General features: G+C 45.3%; 1 protein-coding gene across 1 annotated transcript in view; it reads left to right on the top strand.

Annotated features, from left to right (window-relative positions):
• The window catches only part of Slc3a1 (solute carrier family 3 member 1), a 32,763-nt gene that overhangs the window by 7,283 nt on the left and 9,926 nt on the right, over window positions 1-15,554 (top strand). Inside the window, exons 4-7 of the mRNA XM_021218307.2 lie at window positions 2,717-2,842; window positions 8,874-8,993; window positions 11,638-11,762; window positions 14,166-14,361. Of these exons, the coding sequence (XP_021073966.1) occupies window positions 2,717-2,842; window positions 8,874-8,993; window positions 11,638-11,762; window positions 14,166-14,361 (567 nt within the window). The remainder of the gene's footprint in view (window positions 1-2,716; window positions 2,843-8,873; window positions 8,994-11,637; window positions 11,763-14,165; window positions 14,362-15,554) is intronic.

Genomic DNA, 15,554 nt, shown 5'->3' on the forward strand with positions numbered 1-15,554 from the left:
ACATGTATGTACACTGTAGCTTTTTTTTAGATTTATTTATTGTTATATGTATGTACACCGTAGCTTTTTTTTAGATTTATTTATTGTTACATGTATGTACACCGTAGCTTTTTTTTAGATTTATTTATTGTTACATGTATGTACACTGTAGCTTTTTATTAGATTTATTTATTGTTACATGTATGTACACTGTAGCTCTGTAGCTGTCTTCAGACACATACCCGGAGGAGTGCATCAGATTCCATTACAGATGGCTGTGAGCCACCTTGTGGTTGNTGGGTTTTGAACTCAGGACCTCTGGAAGAGCAGTCAGTGCTCTTAACCGCCAAGCCATCTCTCCAGCCCTACCCACAGTCTGCTTTTAAATCTTACTGCTCACACCTCGAACCAGACCATTGCTTGGCTGCAGCACTTGGCAGCTGCTTCCTCTGCCACGGCTTTCCCTGTCCTTCCATCAGCTTCTACTTGTAGGCAAGGCTGGTTCCTTAATGTAAAACATTAACACAGAAACTGGGGAGGTGGCTCAGCGGTTAAGAGCATTGGCTGCTCTTCCAGAGGACCCAGGTTCAGTTCCCGGCATATACACTGGGTAGCATACAGCTGCCTGTAACTTTGGCCCTAGGGTATCGGACATTGTCTCTAGCTTCCATTCCCATGCACATTTTTATATATATAAAACCATGAATTCACATAGATAAAAATAACTCTTAAAATGTTAGCATATACATAAATATGGATATATAATATATGTTTGTATGTGTATATGATGTCATACTACTCAGCAATTCAGTGAACTACTTGCTAGTCCATTTTTGCAGCTGGAGAGATGGCTCAGCTGTCAAAAGCACTGGTTGCTCTTCCAGAGGACCCGGATCCAATCCTCAGCACCCCATGGCAGCTCACAACCAATCATAGCTCCTGTCTCAGAGGATCTGATGCCCTCTTCCAGCTTCTGTGAACACCAGACACATATAGGGTGCACAGATATACATGCAGACAAAACACCCATGTGCATAAAATAAATAAGTTAAAATTTTTTCTCAAGAAGCTTATATCCCATGTATATAAAGTTCTAGATAAGAGTAGCTAATTTATAGAGTCAGGAAGTTGAGGAGTATTTACTTATTTTTTTATTTAAACTTTTTGTTGAATTTATTATTTATGTGGGGGTAGGGGATGGGAACTGGCGTTCATGCACTGTAGTACACATGCAGAAGTTGGAGGGCAGCTTGGGGCAGTCTGTTGTCTCTTCCTACCACATGGGACCTAGGGCTTTGCTTTGCTTATATAATACATGCTATTAATAGTTAATTTTTTAACCCTTCTATAACTGGCTTTCATTACTCATTTTTGGAAAGACCTATCCTGTAGGTTTGGATAGCCATGCTTCACACATTCTCCTGTTGCCTCTTACTGTATGCATTGTACATATATATATAGTATGTATGTGTAATATGTATATGTAATAGGTAGATATTACATGGTTAACTTAATCACTCTTCAGTTGAACTGTTTTCAGCTTTATCATTAATCGTGTCATAAGCATGTTTATCAACCTACTTTGGGGCTTGGGAGCAAAGTTTTCCTGAATTAAATAGATGTAAAGCGCCCATGCAGAACGTTGTGCTAAACTGCAATGTTTGCCATTCAGGTGGATATAAAAATCTCCTGTTAAGTTCCTAACTTGGCATTTATCTAGTGACTAGTGGTCTGTAAGTAAGGGATGTAGTAATTCCGTAGTTGTTGATGACGCTGAGCATCTCCCACATCCACTCCCTTGGGTGTCATTCCTGTGATGCGCTTCTTTCTGGTTTCCTCGATTCTCTTCTGGTTGCTTATCTGTGATCTTTTGTTGGTTAGACATAAAGTCAATACGTCCTCTTGAGTCATGTCCAGGTGGCCCACACAGTGAACTGGTGAAGTTTCCTTGAAAGATAGAAGCCACTACTCACTGTGGCCAGTAACCATGGAAATGCAGACCCCATGTGACAGTGTCTTCCCATTAAAAAGAAAAGGATTTAGATGGAGAAACACCACCACCACCATATTTCTTCCCGAGTTTTCCAGTTGCTCTTTATCAAGACATGAACGAAAGGTCTGAGATAGAACCCAAGAAACTCTCATGTTTAAGGCTGAGCTAAGGCAGACCGACCAAGATGAGAGACAAGCTAGAGAATCTGACATGCCATCTTCCCCCTGCTCTGTTCTAGAAGGGAGGTGTCAACTGTGGTCCCGGTGCTTCAAGTCACTTCTGATTCAGAGGACGAGCAGTTTAAAGTGATCGCGTCTAATACACTCTTTGGGGACTCATTTTACATCTCTCTCTCTCTCTCTCTCTCTCTCTCTCTCTCTCTCTCTCTCTCTCTCTCTCTCTCTCTCTTCATAATCTGCTTCAGGAGTCTTGGACCTGGACAGCAGACATAAGAAAATGCGTTAGGAATGGCTCTCCCCTGACTTGGTCTTGTCCTGGACTTGAGAACATTAGCTGGCACTGTGGTTGTTAGGAATGGTGTCTGCTCGTTAAATACTCTCTAACCACTGTTGTGGAGGGTTAGGGTAGAAGTTGGGGCTTAACTTTGTGCTCTCCCTAGAGAGACAGCTCCTGGGATTTATGCACTCACTTTGTGGGGCCAGGATGCCGAGGTCTTTTGTTTGTAGACAAGGCCAGTGTAGGAATGAACGCGCTAATCCATGTGTTCTTCTGTCTGTCTGCTAGCTGAGTGTGTATGGAAACTCCAGCTGGCACTTTGACGAAGTACGACAGCAATGTTATTTTCACCAGTTTTTGAAAGAGCAACCAGATTTAAATTTCCGAAATCCTGCTGTTCAAGAGGAAATAAAGGTGAGTGTGAACAGCCACACAGACATCTCCATTGCTCCTGCCCACACTTATTTGTCACTTACTGTGTGACAAATAGTTTATCTAGCTCTGTTGAAGCATGTAGGCTATCATAGAGAATGAGCCTTCACAAGGTAACTGGCGCTTCTCGAGAGACATGGGGATTCAAACCTAGGTTTGGGGACTTGAGTTCACCATTGTGACAACCATCCAGGGCCAGTGTTAGGACACAATTTCTCTCTGTGCGTTTCTCTTTACTGGCAGTTAGGGGCTCATAACTATGTCATCCAGTCTGTTTAACGGGTGGATACCCCTTCACCCTTCATCACTGTCTTTACTGACAGGGATGGTTGTCTGGGAATGTTTAAATAATTCTTGTATATTTTGATACGAGGTGCTGCCAGATATATTAATGATTCTTTGACTAACTTGGCTGTTCTCGTACAGGCATCCAGGCAGTAGAATTCTTGCTAACTAGTCCACCAGAATGAAAGTCCTCCTGTCTGGGTCATTACTGCCTTATCCAGAGGTTAAACATTATTTGGAAGGCAAGTCAGGAGTCACCATTAGGAGTACATGGGAGATGCTGAGGGACTGAGCTTCGGGCCCCAGGAGCAGACCTTTCTCAGGAGAGCACTTCTGAGCTCCTTCTGTTCCCACCCGCAGCACTTTATCTGTGCAGGGGAGCAGAGTGGGTTAATCATTGCCAGCGTCAGTGGTTAGCAGTGAGGACGTGTCTGGGTGGACTTCTCTTCAGGCAGCAACTTGAACCTCTGGATTTCCCCTGGTTGCCATCAGCTTTCAGCCATTGCTCCAGTCAGGCTGACACAGGCGCCTGACAGGGGAGAATCCTTTTTCTTCCCTATTTGGTCTCTTTCTTTCCCAGTGACTGTCAGGACTTGGCTTGGGGCCTGAACTCAGGGACTGACTGTTTCCACCTTGAGAAGTTAGAAGGCTCCAGGGTAGCTGGTGATTTACATGAGGTCGTTGTGTTTTGTCTGCTTCTGATACTTTGGTTTCTAGTCCCTGCGCCCCACTTGATGGATGAGAACACAGAGCGAGGTACCATGACCCAGGGGAGCAGCCAGGATGTTTAGCAAGAGACCCTGGTTGTCTTGCCTCTCTCTGGACTCAGAATGATCTTGGACCAGTAAGATAGGAAGCCTGAGCCCTGGAGGAGAACTCCTGGGGAGGAAACGGTTCTTAGCAGTTGGCGATGAGAAGCCAAGGGGCACTTCCCGCTCAACATTAGAACTCATAGCTAAGTATGGACTCTGTTCTGCCCCTAGTGAGCCCAGGACTGCCGGAGATAAGCATTTAAATAAAAATAAATAAATAAAGTTCTCTTAGCTACCAGTTTTAAATGCCAGCCCCATGGCTTATTTATTGATAGTACTTGCATAATAATTGCACTCCTGGGTGCCAGCTACTTCATTCTCCTTATGTGCTCCTCTAATGGGGTGTGTGGCAAACTGGCTGTGGGCTAGGACATGGTGGCCTCCAGTGATGGTCTGCATGTGTGTGTGTGGTGTGCTGGCTGTGGGCTAGGAGATGATAGGTGGGAGACAGACATGTGTTATAACTGTCAAGGTGTTTTTGTTCCAGAGGAGAGATAGACAACAGAACAGAAAACCTAGTGTGATGGTTGTCATGACAGAAAGAAGTGGGCAAACAGGTGCTCACACTGGACACGGAGCAGATACGGTTTGGGCAGTTGTGAGAAGGCAGGTAATGCTAAGTGTTTGGGCTGGAGTGAGCCAAATGAAGTAACACTGGGGTGGGGGTGGGGGTGGGAGCGGGGGTGGGGGCGGGGATGGGGTGGGGGTCCAAGCAGAGGGAAGGCATGAATCTTGTACTTTTGGAGTGCTGGCAGATAAGCTATATGGGGGATGGGATATACATGGAAGGCCACGTGACTCAGTTAGACTAAGTGGCCTGGGCAAGTTCTGAGCAGGCCTGTAAGTCCTGGCATGAACCCAAACATTTGTCTTCAGATAGGGCAATGCTTTTTGATTTGCATTTTTAAACAATCACTCTGGTTTTAGGGAAGGGGTGGGAGGAGGGCAGCTTTGGGGGCAGAGTTCAGAGTGTAGTGATCTCCAAAGGAATCTTGGAAGCCTTTCGGCCTGCAAGGGTAGATGAGGTCAGAGAACTCACCAGGGCTTAGAGAGGCACCTGGGAGGACCTGAGGTGGGAAGGTGTCATTGCTGTACTCTGAAATGGAAGATGAGAAGGGAGAGTGTGTGGACTTTGCAGCATCGGAGCTGTCTGGAAGACACGAGTGCCCAGTGGAAACTTAGATTTATAAGGACATGGGTACCTGGGGAAATGTGCTCTAAAGATGAAAACATTAGGTTTGTTGACTTAGGAATAGGGTCTCCAGAACTCAGGCAGATAACTTTGGAGAGAAGCAGGCCAGCTGAGAGGTACAAGGAGTCAATTGTCTTAGCATGGGAGGGAGGACTAGGTGTTGGCAGACTCTACAGTTAAAAAAGAAAAAAAGAAAAGCCAGGTGGTAGAATCACGAGCCTTTGATGCCAGGACTTGGGAGGCAGTGGCAGGCAGATCTCTGTGAATTCAAGGCCAATCTGGTGTACAGAGCAAGTTCTAGGACAGCCAGGGCTTCACAAAGATACCAAAGACACTGGTGAGCTGTCTAAGTGGGTAAAAGCACTTGCCAGGAAACTCCATCGCCCGAGTTCTATCCCCAGAACCCATGTAAGGATGAGAAGAGAGAAGCAACTCCACAAAGTTGTCCTCTGGCCTCCACTCCCATGCTGTGGAGTGCACACGCCCTCCCGCAACAACAACGTACAGCGGAAGGAAAGACACCAGCGCTGCAAACAGGAAAGGATTGCGTATGGCTCCAGTTCTAGACCCACCAGTGACTAAGCTCATGACCTTGGCACCGGTACACCACTTCCCTCAGCCTGCTCCCTCACTCCTAAAATACGAACGACAGTGGTGCATTGCTCATGGGACTTGAAGGATATTGTTGGGAAATCAATAAATGATCAATTGCAAAGATGGAACCTCTTAGAGGTCTGTAGAAGGAACCATTACCAAGTGAGATTTTTAAAGGCTAAGCAGAGCTTGGTCACCAGTTTTCACACTACAGAGGTTGTGTGTTGACTGACTCAGGCTGGACTGGTAAAAATATCCCATTTGCTCTAGCAGAGCTCCTAAAAAGCAGGTGTTCTTCCAATGATGAAGAATGTTTGCATGAGTCTTATAGATGCTATAGTGTAGGTAGCTGGACTGCAGAGGCAATGCATTGCTTCTGGAGCCTGAGCTTCCTCATCTTCTTGCTCCCTGAGGAGTCAGAAAATATTTGTTTTCTGTACTTCTGGGCAGCAGCAGGGAGCTTTTTGTTCTCTTGCTTGTAAGCAGAGGGCATTGTTTTCCTGTACTTGTGAAACGTCTATCATCCCTTACTGAGACAGATTCCCAAGGCTAATGTCATTTTAAGGAGACATGTTATGTGTCATTAGATATAAGAGCAGAGCCACAGGGCTGAAGAGATTGCTCAGTGGTTAGGAGCGCTGGCTACTATTCTAGAGGTCCTGAGTTCAATTCCCACACCCACATAGTGGCTCACAACCTTCTGTTACTGTAGTTCCAGGAGACCTGATGCATGGCATAGGCAGACAAAACACCCATAGGCATAAAATATATAAATAAATCCTTAAAAAAGCAACAGAACCACTGTGTTTCCCACATTGGACTATTTAGGTAAATGATCCCACTTCAGCCTTCTTAAGAAAAAAAAGAAAGAAAGAAAAGAAAAGAAAAGGAAAGAAAAGGAAAGGAAAGGAAAGAGAAAGGCCTTCAAGGTTAGCTAGGTGAGCCTAGGACACAGTGAGACCCTGTCCCCCAAACCAAGCAGCCAACCAACCATGAACCAAATAAGCAGACAGCAACACAGGCCAGCATCCTTGATTTGGGCATTGTGAATGACAACTCTGTCACTCAGAGTGGTGTTGTTTTAGCAGAGAAAAGGTGCCCAGTGGAAAACCAGGACAGTGTGGTGTCATGTTAGCTAGAGGAGAATCAAGGACACAGTGTACTGTCCCCAGAGTCCCCAAGTCTGGGTCACTGCAGCCAGGTGGAACCAGGCCCTGTGCCCATTTTACACCCAATACTGGAAGATTGGATGTAAAACTGGAAGAGCTCAATCTGAGCGCCAGGAGGTTAAAAATTAAAATAAAGAGTCCTATTCTCATCTAGTTGAAAGAATGAGAATGAGCAACAGAAGGGAAATACTTTCCAAGAGCAAACTTTGGATTATACGGGCTAAATCTTCAGCATGTAAAATGTCTCTTCCCGGCTAGGCGTGTGGTTCAGTGGCTGAGCACTTTCCCAACGTTCCTGAAGTCCCAGCCTTCATCTCCAGCACCACAAAACACCAGCACCACAAACAAACACACACACTTAGAAACATCTCCCGAAAGGAAGTAACAAAGCAGAAGGGAGCTTTCAGGGCATCCCGGACACTTCTCTCTCAATCAGTTGTGGTTTAAGATGTATTTGTATGTTGTCTTATGCCTCTAAGTGTATGTGGGTATGTGCACAGGAGGTCAGGTGCCTCTGGAGGTCAAGAGGCATCTGATCCGTTGGCGCTGGAGTTAGCGGCAGTAGTGAGCTGTCTGACCTGGCTGGAAACCCACCCCACTCAGGTCCTCTGCAAGAGTAGTCCATGCTCTTCACGGCTGAGCTGCGGCTCCAGCCCACATTTCTCATTCGTTAATGGTTACTGTTTAGTAATGCTGAGATTCTGGAGTGAATGAAGAGCTCCGGAAGAAAGTAAGTAGTTTGACATTGGACAGTCAGTGCAGGATGATGCTCGCCCGCACCTCGTCGGAAGCTGCCATGTGCGTTATGAGTGTTCCTGCTCCGACTCCACCTATGTTCATGTTTGTAAGACAAAGCGCCACCTGGGGTCGCACCTGGGCGGTGTAGCATCTGACACGTGTAAAAATGGGGACTTCTTAGACATGAAGAGTACAAAAGTGAGCATATAAAGAGGAGGAAGGGAGGAGAGGAGGCTCCAGTGCAGGAGTACAGCAGGGACGTGGTCTTAAACTTAGGCTTCGTCCTAGTGAGTTGGTCCAGAACCTTCTGAGAGCCCTTTCCACAAACCAGCGGCCTTTGTGTGCCCAGCAGGTTTGCTGTGGGTGGCGTCTCTCTGTTGAGTTCCCCAACCCAAGTGCCAGCCAACCGCCTGCACCCCCTGCTCTCTGGGCATCTTCACAGTCTGTAGACTCAGTGAAGCCCAAGCACACACTTAACTTCATTGTTTGGACTTGCTGTCCCTCAGAGACGTTTTGTCTGCTTTGGTCACCATTGTCCACCCTGTCACCTCACCTTTAACCAGTCTCCCTTTCTCTCTCTGTGGATTTGTCTATTGTGGACATTTTGCATAAAGGAAATTATTCAATATTTACTCCTTGTATTTAGCAAAATGCTTCCAAGATTCATGTGTGTCCCAGCATGTATCAGTAAATCCTTCTTCTCTGTGGCCAGGTACTGTTCATCAAATGATGGAATTACCGTCAGGGTAGTGTCCCCTAGCAGCCCTGCTACCATGAACATTCAAGGTCTTGTTTTGGGTGTGTATCTAGGTGTGGAATTGCTAGTCTTATGTCAGCTTTATGGTCTTCTTGAAACCTTTCAGGACTTTCCACCTACCCTTCCCAGTTCCAAGGTTTTCCCTTGACCATAAAGCTAGATATGACAAGTCCAACTTCTTTGGGAATGCTATCCCCACTCCATCCCCTGTTTTTTTTTTTTTTTCAATTGTCCAGGAAATCTGACTACATTCTCTGCTGTTGTCTGCCTGGAATGGTCTATCCCAGACCCAGCACCTGGTACTGAGAGAACCAGTTATGGAATTAGACTGTGAGGGTCTGTGTGTGATAACATGTGTTTTGTATGTGGAACTACCTGTCTTCTGATGGTTCCTCTGTTAATGTCTCAGCTATTGTTTGTAACTACAAACTATATGTAACCAAGTTTTTTGTTTCTTCATGTTCAGGAAATAATAAAGTTCTGGCTCTCAAAGGGTGTTGATGGGTTTAGTTTCGATGCGGTCAAATTTCTTCTGGAAGCAAAGGATCTGAGAAATGAAATCCAAGTGAATACATCCCAAATTCCGGTAAAGTCTTATTTTAACTTGTTTTTTTCTTTGCCATATCTGAAAATGTTATCAGAGTGTTTTCTGTGTTTAAATTTTTAAAATATTGTTATCTAGCAATTATGCATCGATGTGTTTGTCTGTGTGTGGGTCTGTGAACATGAGTGCAGGTGTCCAGAGAAGCTAGAAGAGGCTGTGGGGTCCCCTGAGGCTAACTGATGGGCACCAGGAACTCAGCACGCCCTCTGCAAGGGCAGTGAGCAGTCTTTACCCCGGGCTGTCTCTCCAGCCCCGTGGTCTCTGTTTTAGTCTAAGATGCCAGTTACAAGGATGTCCTTGTCCACCTGCAGGAGTCCTTGGAAGTGTTTCCTTTTTTTTTTTTTTTTTTTTTTTTTAAGATTTATTTATTTATTATATGTAAGTACACTGTAGCTGTCTTCAGACACTCCAGAAGAGGGCGCCAGATCTCGTTACAGTTGGTTGTGAGCCACCATGTGGTTGCTGGGATTTGAACTCAGGACCTTCAGAAGAACAGTCAGGTGCTCTTACCTGCTGAGCCATCTCACCAGCCCAAGTGTTTCCTTTCTAATGGCTGCATCTGGGGGATTCTTCCCTGGTTCTTTACAGAGCCAGGGATCGATCGAGGATATTTCCTCAGTGAGGGTACTGGGGACACAATATGGAGTGACAGAGTTTGCTCACTGAGATTGTGTTTCTTTCGCTTCACTTGGGCTCAAAGGTAGAGGCCCCAGTTTCCCGGGACTTTTCTAGGTGATAAGGCCAGTCTGAACAGAAGGGAATTAGCACTGAGTATTACCACGTTTCATCTAAGTCTTTCAATAAACAGGTAAAAGAGGCCTCACCATTTCCATTAGGTGAGCCTCAGGATTCAGGGTTACGGCACCCCAAACCAAGCCCACTCATTGTCTAAGCTGCATTCTTTGAGGCACTACACTATTGACTCTCACAGGCTACCTACCGGATTCCTCTGGTTGACCACTCTTGTGTAGTCACCGTAGTTCCTCTGGTCAAGTAGACAGTCGTCCCTACACATACTCCAAAATGTTGGAGTTGTGTTGTGTGTCACGGGATAGAATGTTACATTGACCGTGTTACAGCAGTGTGTGGCTGTTCCCGTGAATCTTGTGCCTGAAGAAAATCTAAAATTGCTTGTATAGTAGATGCTCTTAAGGAAGCCAAATAAGTAAAATGAATTCCACAGGATATATTATTATCAGGCTTCTACCTTTTGTCCTGAGCTGCTATATGCATTTTTTAAAGATTTATTTGTTTATTATATGTAAGTACACTGTAGCTGTCTTCAGACACTCTAGAAGAGGGAGTCAGATCTTGTTACAGATGGTTGTGAGCCACCATGTGGTTGCTGGGATTTGAACTCTGGACCTTCGGAAGAGCAGTCGGGTGCTCTTACCCACTGAGCCATCTCACCAGCCCGCTATATGCATTTTTATCACTCATTAAATTAATCAGCTACCTATCAACCTATCTACTCTCCTACCTATCTACATACCTAATTAAAGAGCAGTTGATTATAAGATAACGCCATTAAGCAAAGGTTAGAATTAAGCCCATTATTATTATTATTATTATTACTATTAGTATATATTTTTTTGCTCACAACTTCTGCTAAGGTGGAAAACTGAAGACAAGAGGCAGTGTTAGCTGGTTTTCTCAAAGAGCATTAGTTGTCTCTTGGAGAGATCTTGAAGCTAACTTGCTGATTGTAATGTAATGTGATGTAATCTGTCTTCGAGGCGACTCTAGGATCTGAAGGGTGTGAGAAGTTAGGAAAACCCCAGGGTTAAAACACCTCCCTCCCCATCAAACCCTTTCATCTTCACAGGTGAAGTTCACCTGCTCAAAGAGTGCTCACTGAGCAGGCCACACATCATGTTGGGGCGGCTCAGCCAATCTGTGTCCATCCCAGAGCCTTATCTCACATGAGCTGTAGTCTTTTGACTCTTCTAGTCCTGGGGAACTGGAAGTGTAGCAATGACTGCTAGGAAATGATTGATAGATCAGTCGCTGAAACCCTGTGACGGCCTAAGAGTAATCTGAAGGGTGGAAACGGCAAGGAAAGAGTTAAATGTTGACATCTTGTAAGCAGATGTGGTGGAGATGTGCAGCCAACTCTGCCTTCAGCAAGAATGTCTGAGGCATTTATGCTGTTATATTTATAGGGATTTTGTAATTAGAGTTTTGGTATTTGGTATAATTTAGTTTGCTAAAATGGGTGATAAACACTTGGTGTTCACTAGATTTTCTTTTAAATTATTTGTTTTTATTTTCTGTCCACTGGTATTTTAGCTTGCATGTATGTTGGGAGGGTGTCTAACCTCAGAGTTCCAGGCAGTTGTGAGCTGCTAGGTGGGTGCTGGGAATTGAACCTGGGTCCTCTGGATGCTCTTAGCTGCTCAGTCATCCTTCCTGACCTTGTTCACTAATTTTTTTTAAAAGTTACCGATATTAAAAACTAATGCAACATTAAGGATTGTGAGTATCTGTCACCCGCAAGCCTCTTGTGCACCAAAGTTTCTAGAACTACCATTGACCAAGTATCTCCTTAGTTCACGGTGTCCTGCAAGACATGGGGCCTGCGTAGGTGTGAAATGGGGCTAATATCTTGCTGTCCTGCTTTCTCAAGGATACGGTGACCCACTACTCAGAGCTGTACCATGACTTCACCACTACTCAGGTGGGAATGCATGACATTGTCCGAGACTTCCGGCAGACCATGAACCAGTACAGCAGGGAGCCTGGCAGATACCGGTAACCATAGGCCCAAGTTATATGCTAAAATGACCTGCCTAGCTATAATTGTATTTTATTATTGTTGTTGTTTTGTGCGTGTACATAGTGTGTGTGTCAGGGCACATGTGCCGTGGTGCACATGAGGTCATAGAGTAACCTGGTGGTTCTCCATCTCTTCCCTTTGTGTGAGTTTTGTACATGTGAGTACAGTACCTTCATGGTCAAGAACAGGGTGCTAATCCCCTGGAGGAGGAGTGGCAGGGAGTTGTGTCACCTGGTGTGAGTGCTGGGGAGTGAACCTGGACCCTGTAACTGCAGAGCTGTTTCTCCAGCCCCATGAGCTGTTATTTTCATCATCATTGCTGGGATTCTGTTTCTTGGATAGTGTGGGCTCAAACATTCCAACTGAACTGTTGACAGATCCCAGTGGTTAGCGGAGCTGTGAGATCTAGGAGCTGAGGTGGGGTCCTGCTCTGTAGCCTGGTGACCTTGGGGTTCTCCATTAGCAGAAATGGGTTTCTTATAAATAGGAGAGTAATAGTAACAAGCTTTAGAGGACTGTTGTAAGACCAGAGGAGACAATGTATGTAAATCACTTACAATAGTATCTGGCATGTAAGGAACTGTGAAGTTAGAAGTTAAGAATCTCTAATATGGGGCTGGAGAGATGGCTCATTGGTTAAGAGCACTGACTGCTCCTCTGAAGGTCCTGAGTTCAAATTCTAGCAACCACATGGTGGCTCACAACCATCCGTAATGAGATCTGATACCCTCTTCTGGTGCATCTGAAGACAGCTACAGTGTACTTAGATATAATAATAATAATAATAATAATAATAATAATAATAATAATAATAATAATAATAATATAAAGAATCTCTAATATGAAAATCTAAATATTTTGGTGGCATTTTGAATTTCTAACTTTGGAGTAGGAACTCTGAGCCAGTTGAAGCTCTATAGAGCTATTCTAAGAATGTCAATATCTTACAAAATTGGAGATATATCTCATCTTAAGGATGCTGGATAAAGGATCCTGGATCACCTTGTATCACTAGTTAGCTAACCTGACAGAGTGAGTGAGAGCAGCTAAGAACTCCCTCCCCTTGGAGAAGGCACTGGCCTCAGGGAGTGACTGCAGAGGCGGGAGAGAGTCGCCACATACTAACTGTGGTGCTCAGGAGGCTCAGGCAGGCAGATCTGTCTTAAGTCTGAGGCCAGCCTGGGCTACAGAGAGGGTCCCAGGATAGTCAGGGCTACACAGAGAGCTCTGTCTTGAGAAGAAGTAGAATGAAAAGAAGAAGAAGGAAGAGGAGGAAGAGGAGGAGGAGGAGGAGGAGGAGGAGGAGGAGACTGGGCTTCCCATCAGGGTGTCGCCCTAGCCATTGAATGCAGCACTGATGGGGACAGTTCAGGTGACCGTATCCCCCTAAGTGTTTTTTCAGAGTATGTATCGATAACAAGGGGAAACCTTGTTACCAAAGCTATAGACCAGAGATTCTACTTAGAACTTCTAAGTAGATTCATGAAAATGTCCAAAGAAGGGCTTAAGATGTTAGAGTCTTAGTTGGGTGTTGAAAGCAGAGAACCAAGTTCTGCATGTATGTGCTGCTCTCTGGAGAGCCCTATCTAATTATGCATGTGACTTCCTTACTAAAAATATTAATTCTTTGAGAATTTCATACATGCTCTGTATATATATATATATATATATATATATATATATATATATATATAAAATTTTGATTATATTCAAACCCACTCTTCCTCTTAGCTCCTGCAGAGCTACTCACCATACCCCACCCTCTTCCAACTTTATGTCCTCTTAAAAATAATCCACTGAGTCCACTGTATGCCACTTATACACATTCATGCATGTGGGAGCATGTACTGGACTGTGGTCAGCATACCAGGAACCACACCCTTAAAGAAATTGGACTCTTCTGCTCCTACCAGCTGTCTGCTGTCAGTGGCTTCTCAGCGAGGTGTAGGTGGGCTCCTGACGGGCCCTTTTCCTTCCGTGTTAGAATGTTGATTGGTTCTCTCCTGTGTCAGCACCATAGCCGCTGTGAGACTGTACGTACGTGAAGCTGCTGTAACCAGGAGGTGCTGTCTTGCTTCAGTCCCCCAGGACTTCTGCCTCTTCTGATCTTTCTGTTCCCTCCTCTGTGATGGTCCCTGAGCCTTGCAAAGATGTGTGATATATATGTCCACTTTGTGCCTGAAGCTCCACAAACACTGAATCTCTGAACTTCGACCTCTTGTTTCTGTGCTAACTGCCGCTGTCCAAAGCTGCTAAACTCTAATTGAGGTCTATGAGGGGCCCCCACATTTTATCAGCAGTGAGCTCTAAGTGGCTGCTGAGTTGTTCCCACTCTTTTGTCGGCATCTGAAGACAGCAAAGTTTGCTAACTCTTCCAGGTTCATGGGGACTGAAGCCTCAGCTGAGAGCATCGAGAGGACCATGATGTACTATGGCTTGCCATTTATCCAGGAAGCTGACTTTCCTTTCAACAAGTACTTCACCACAATAGGCACTCTCTCTGGGCATACTGTATATGAAGTTATCACGTCCTGGATGGAAAACATGCCCGAAGGAAAATGGCCCAATTGGATGGTAAGGCCGCACGCACAGCACACGGCGATCCGTTGCACTTCCGCACAGTCACCTCTACTATGGCTGTGCACCTTTTCTAGTGACCTTGCTCAGTATGAGTGGTTAAGACTGTCCCAGCTTCTGACTAGGTTTGTCTTAGTCAGGGTCTCTATCGCTGGGATGAGACACCATGGCCAAAAAGCAAGTTGGGAAGGAAAGGAGGAAATTTGGTTCACCCTCTGCACTGATGTCCATCAATGGAGGAAGTCAGGACAGGAACTCAGACAGGAACTCAGTCAGGAGCCCGGAGGCAGGAGCTGATGCAGGGGCATGGAGGGTGCTGCTTACTGGATTACACCTCATGGCTTGCTCAGACTGCTTTGTTATAGAACCCCGGAGCACCAGCCCAGGGATGGCACCACCCACACATAAAGGGCTGGGACCTCCTCCATCAATCATTAATTAGGAAAATGCCCTCCAGGCTTGCCTACAGTCCAGTCTTATGGTCACACTTTCTCAGTAAGGCTCCCTCCTCTCAGATGACTGTAACCGGTGCCAGTTGGTGTGAAACTGTTCACCATAGGGCTCTTATAACGAAGGGGAGGACATGGTCCACACAATTAGATCAATATTTAATGAGTGCTTATCTATATGCTCACTAAACTTGGCCGGGGGTGGCTATCAAACCATGATTTTATCCCACAGTTTACAATCCCAGTGACGACAGGTCTCCAGGGTGGAAGGCTGTGAGTCAGGGTAGCTTTTGTGGCCTAGCGTGCCATGGAAGGGGCTATGAAGCACAGAGATTCCAGAAGATTCTTCCCCTTCTACACACAGCTTGTGCTCCTAGGATGTGAAACAATGGTATATCTGGGTTGAACCCTGTAGACATCTGGAACCATAGAGAGTGCCAGTGTCTAAACACAGCGAGGGCACACGTTACAATATGATAGCTGAGTAGAAACGGAGCGTAAGGCTCTTCTGGGAGTGAAGCCGGCAGGAGTGGAACTTTCTCTAGAGGTCAGGAAGTGAGGGCTGAGGGTGAAGGAACAGGACATTCCTGACCACTTACTGTCCTCACTGCCACTACTACACTGTGCCCTGTCATGCACTACATTTACACATTTACAGTCTCTTCACTATGAATTAATCTTCTTGCTTTTCTTTCTTTTCATTCATTCTTTCCCTTCCCTTCCCTTCCCTTCCCTTCCCTT

This window comes from Mus pahari, chromosome 18, assembly GCF_900095145.1.
Source record: "Mus pahari chromosome 18, PAHARI_EIJ_v1.1, whole genome shotgun sequence".
In the NCBI taxonomy this organism is placed as follows: Eukaryota; Metazoa; Chordata; class Mammalia; order Rodentia; family Muridae; genus Mus; species Mus pahari.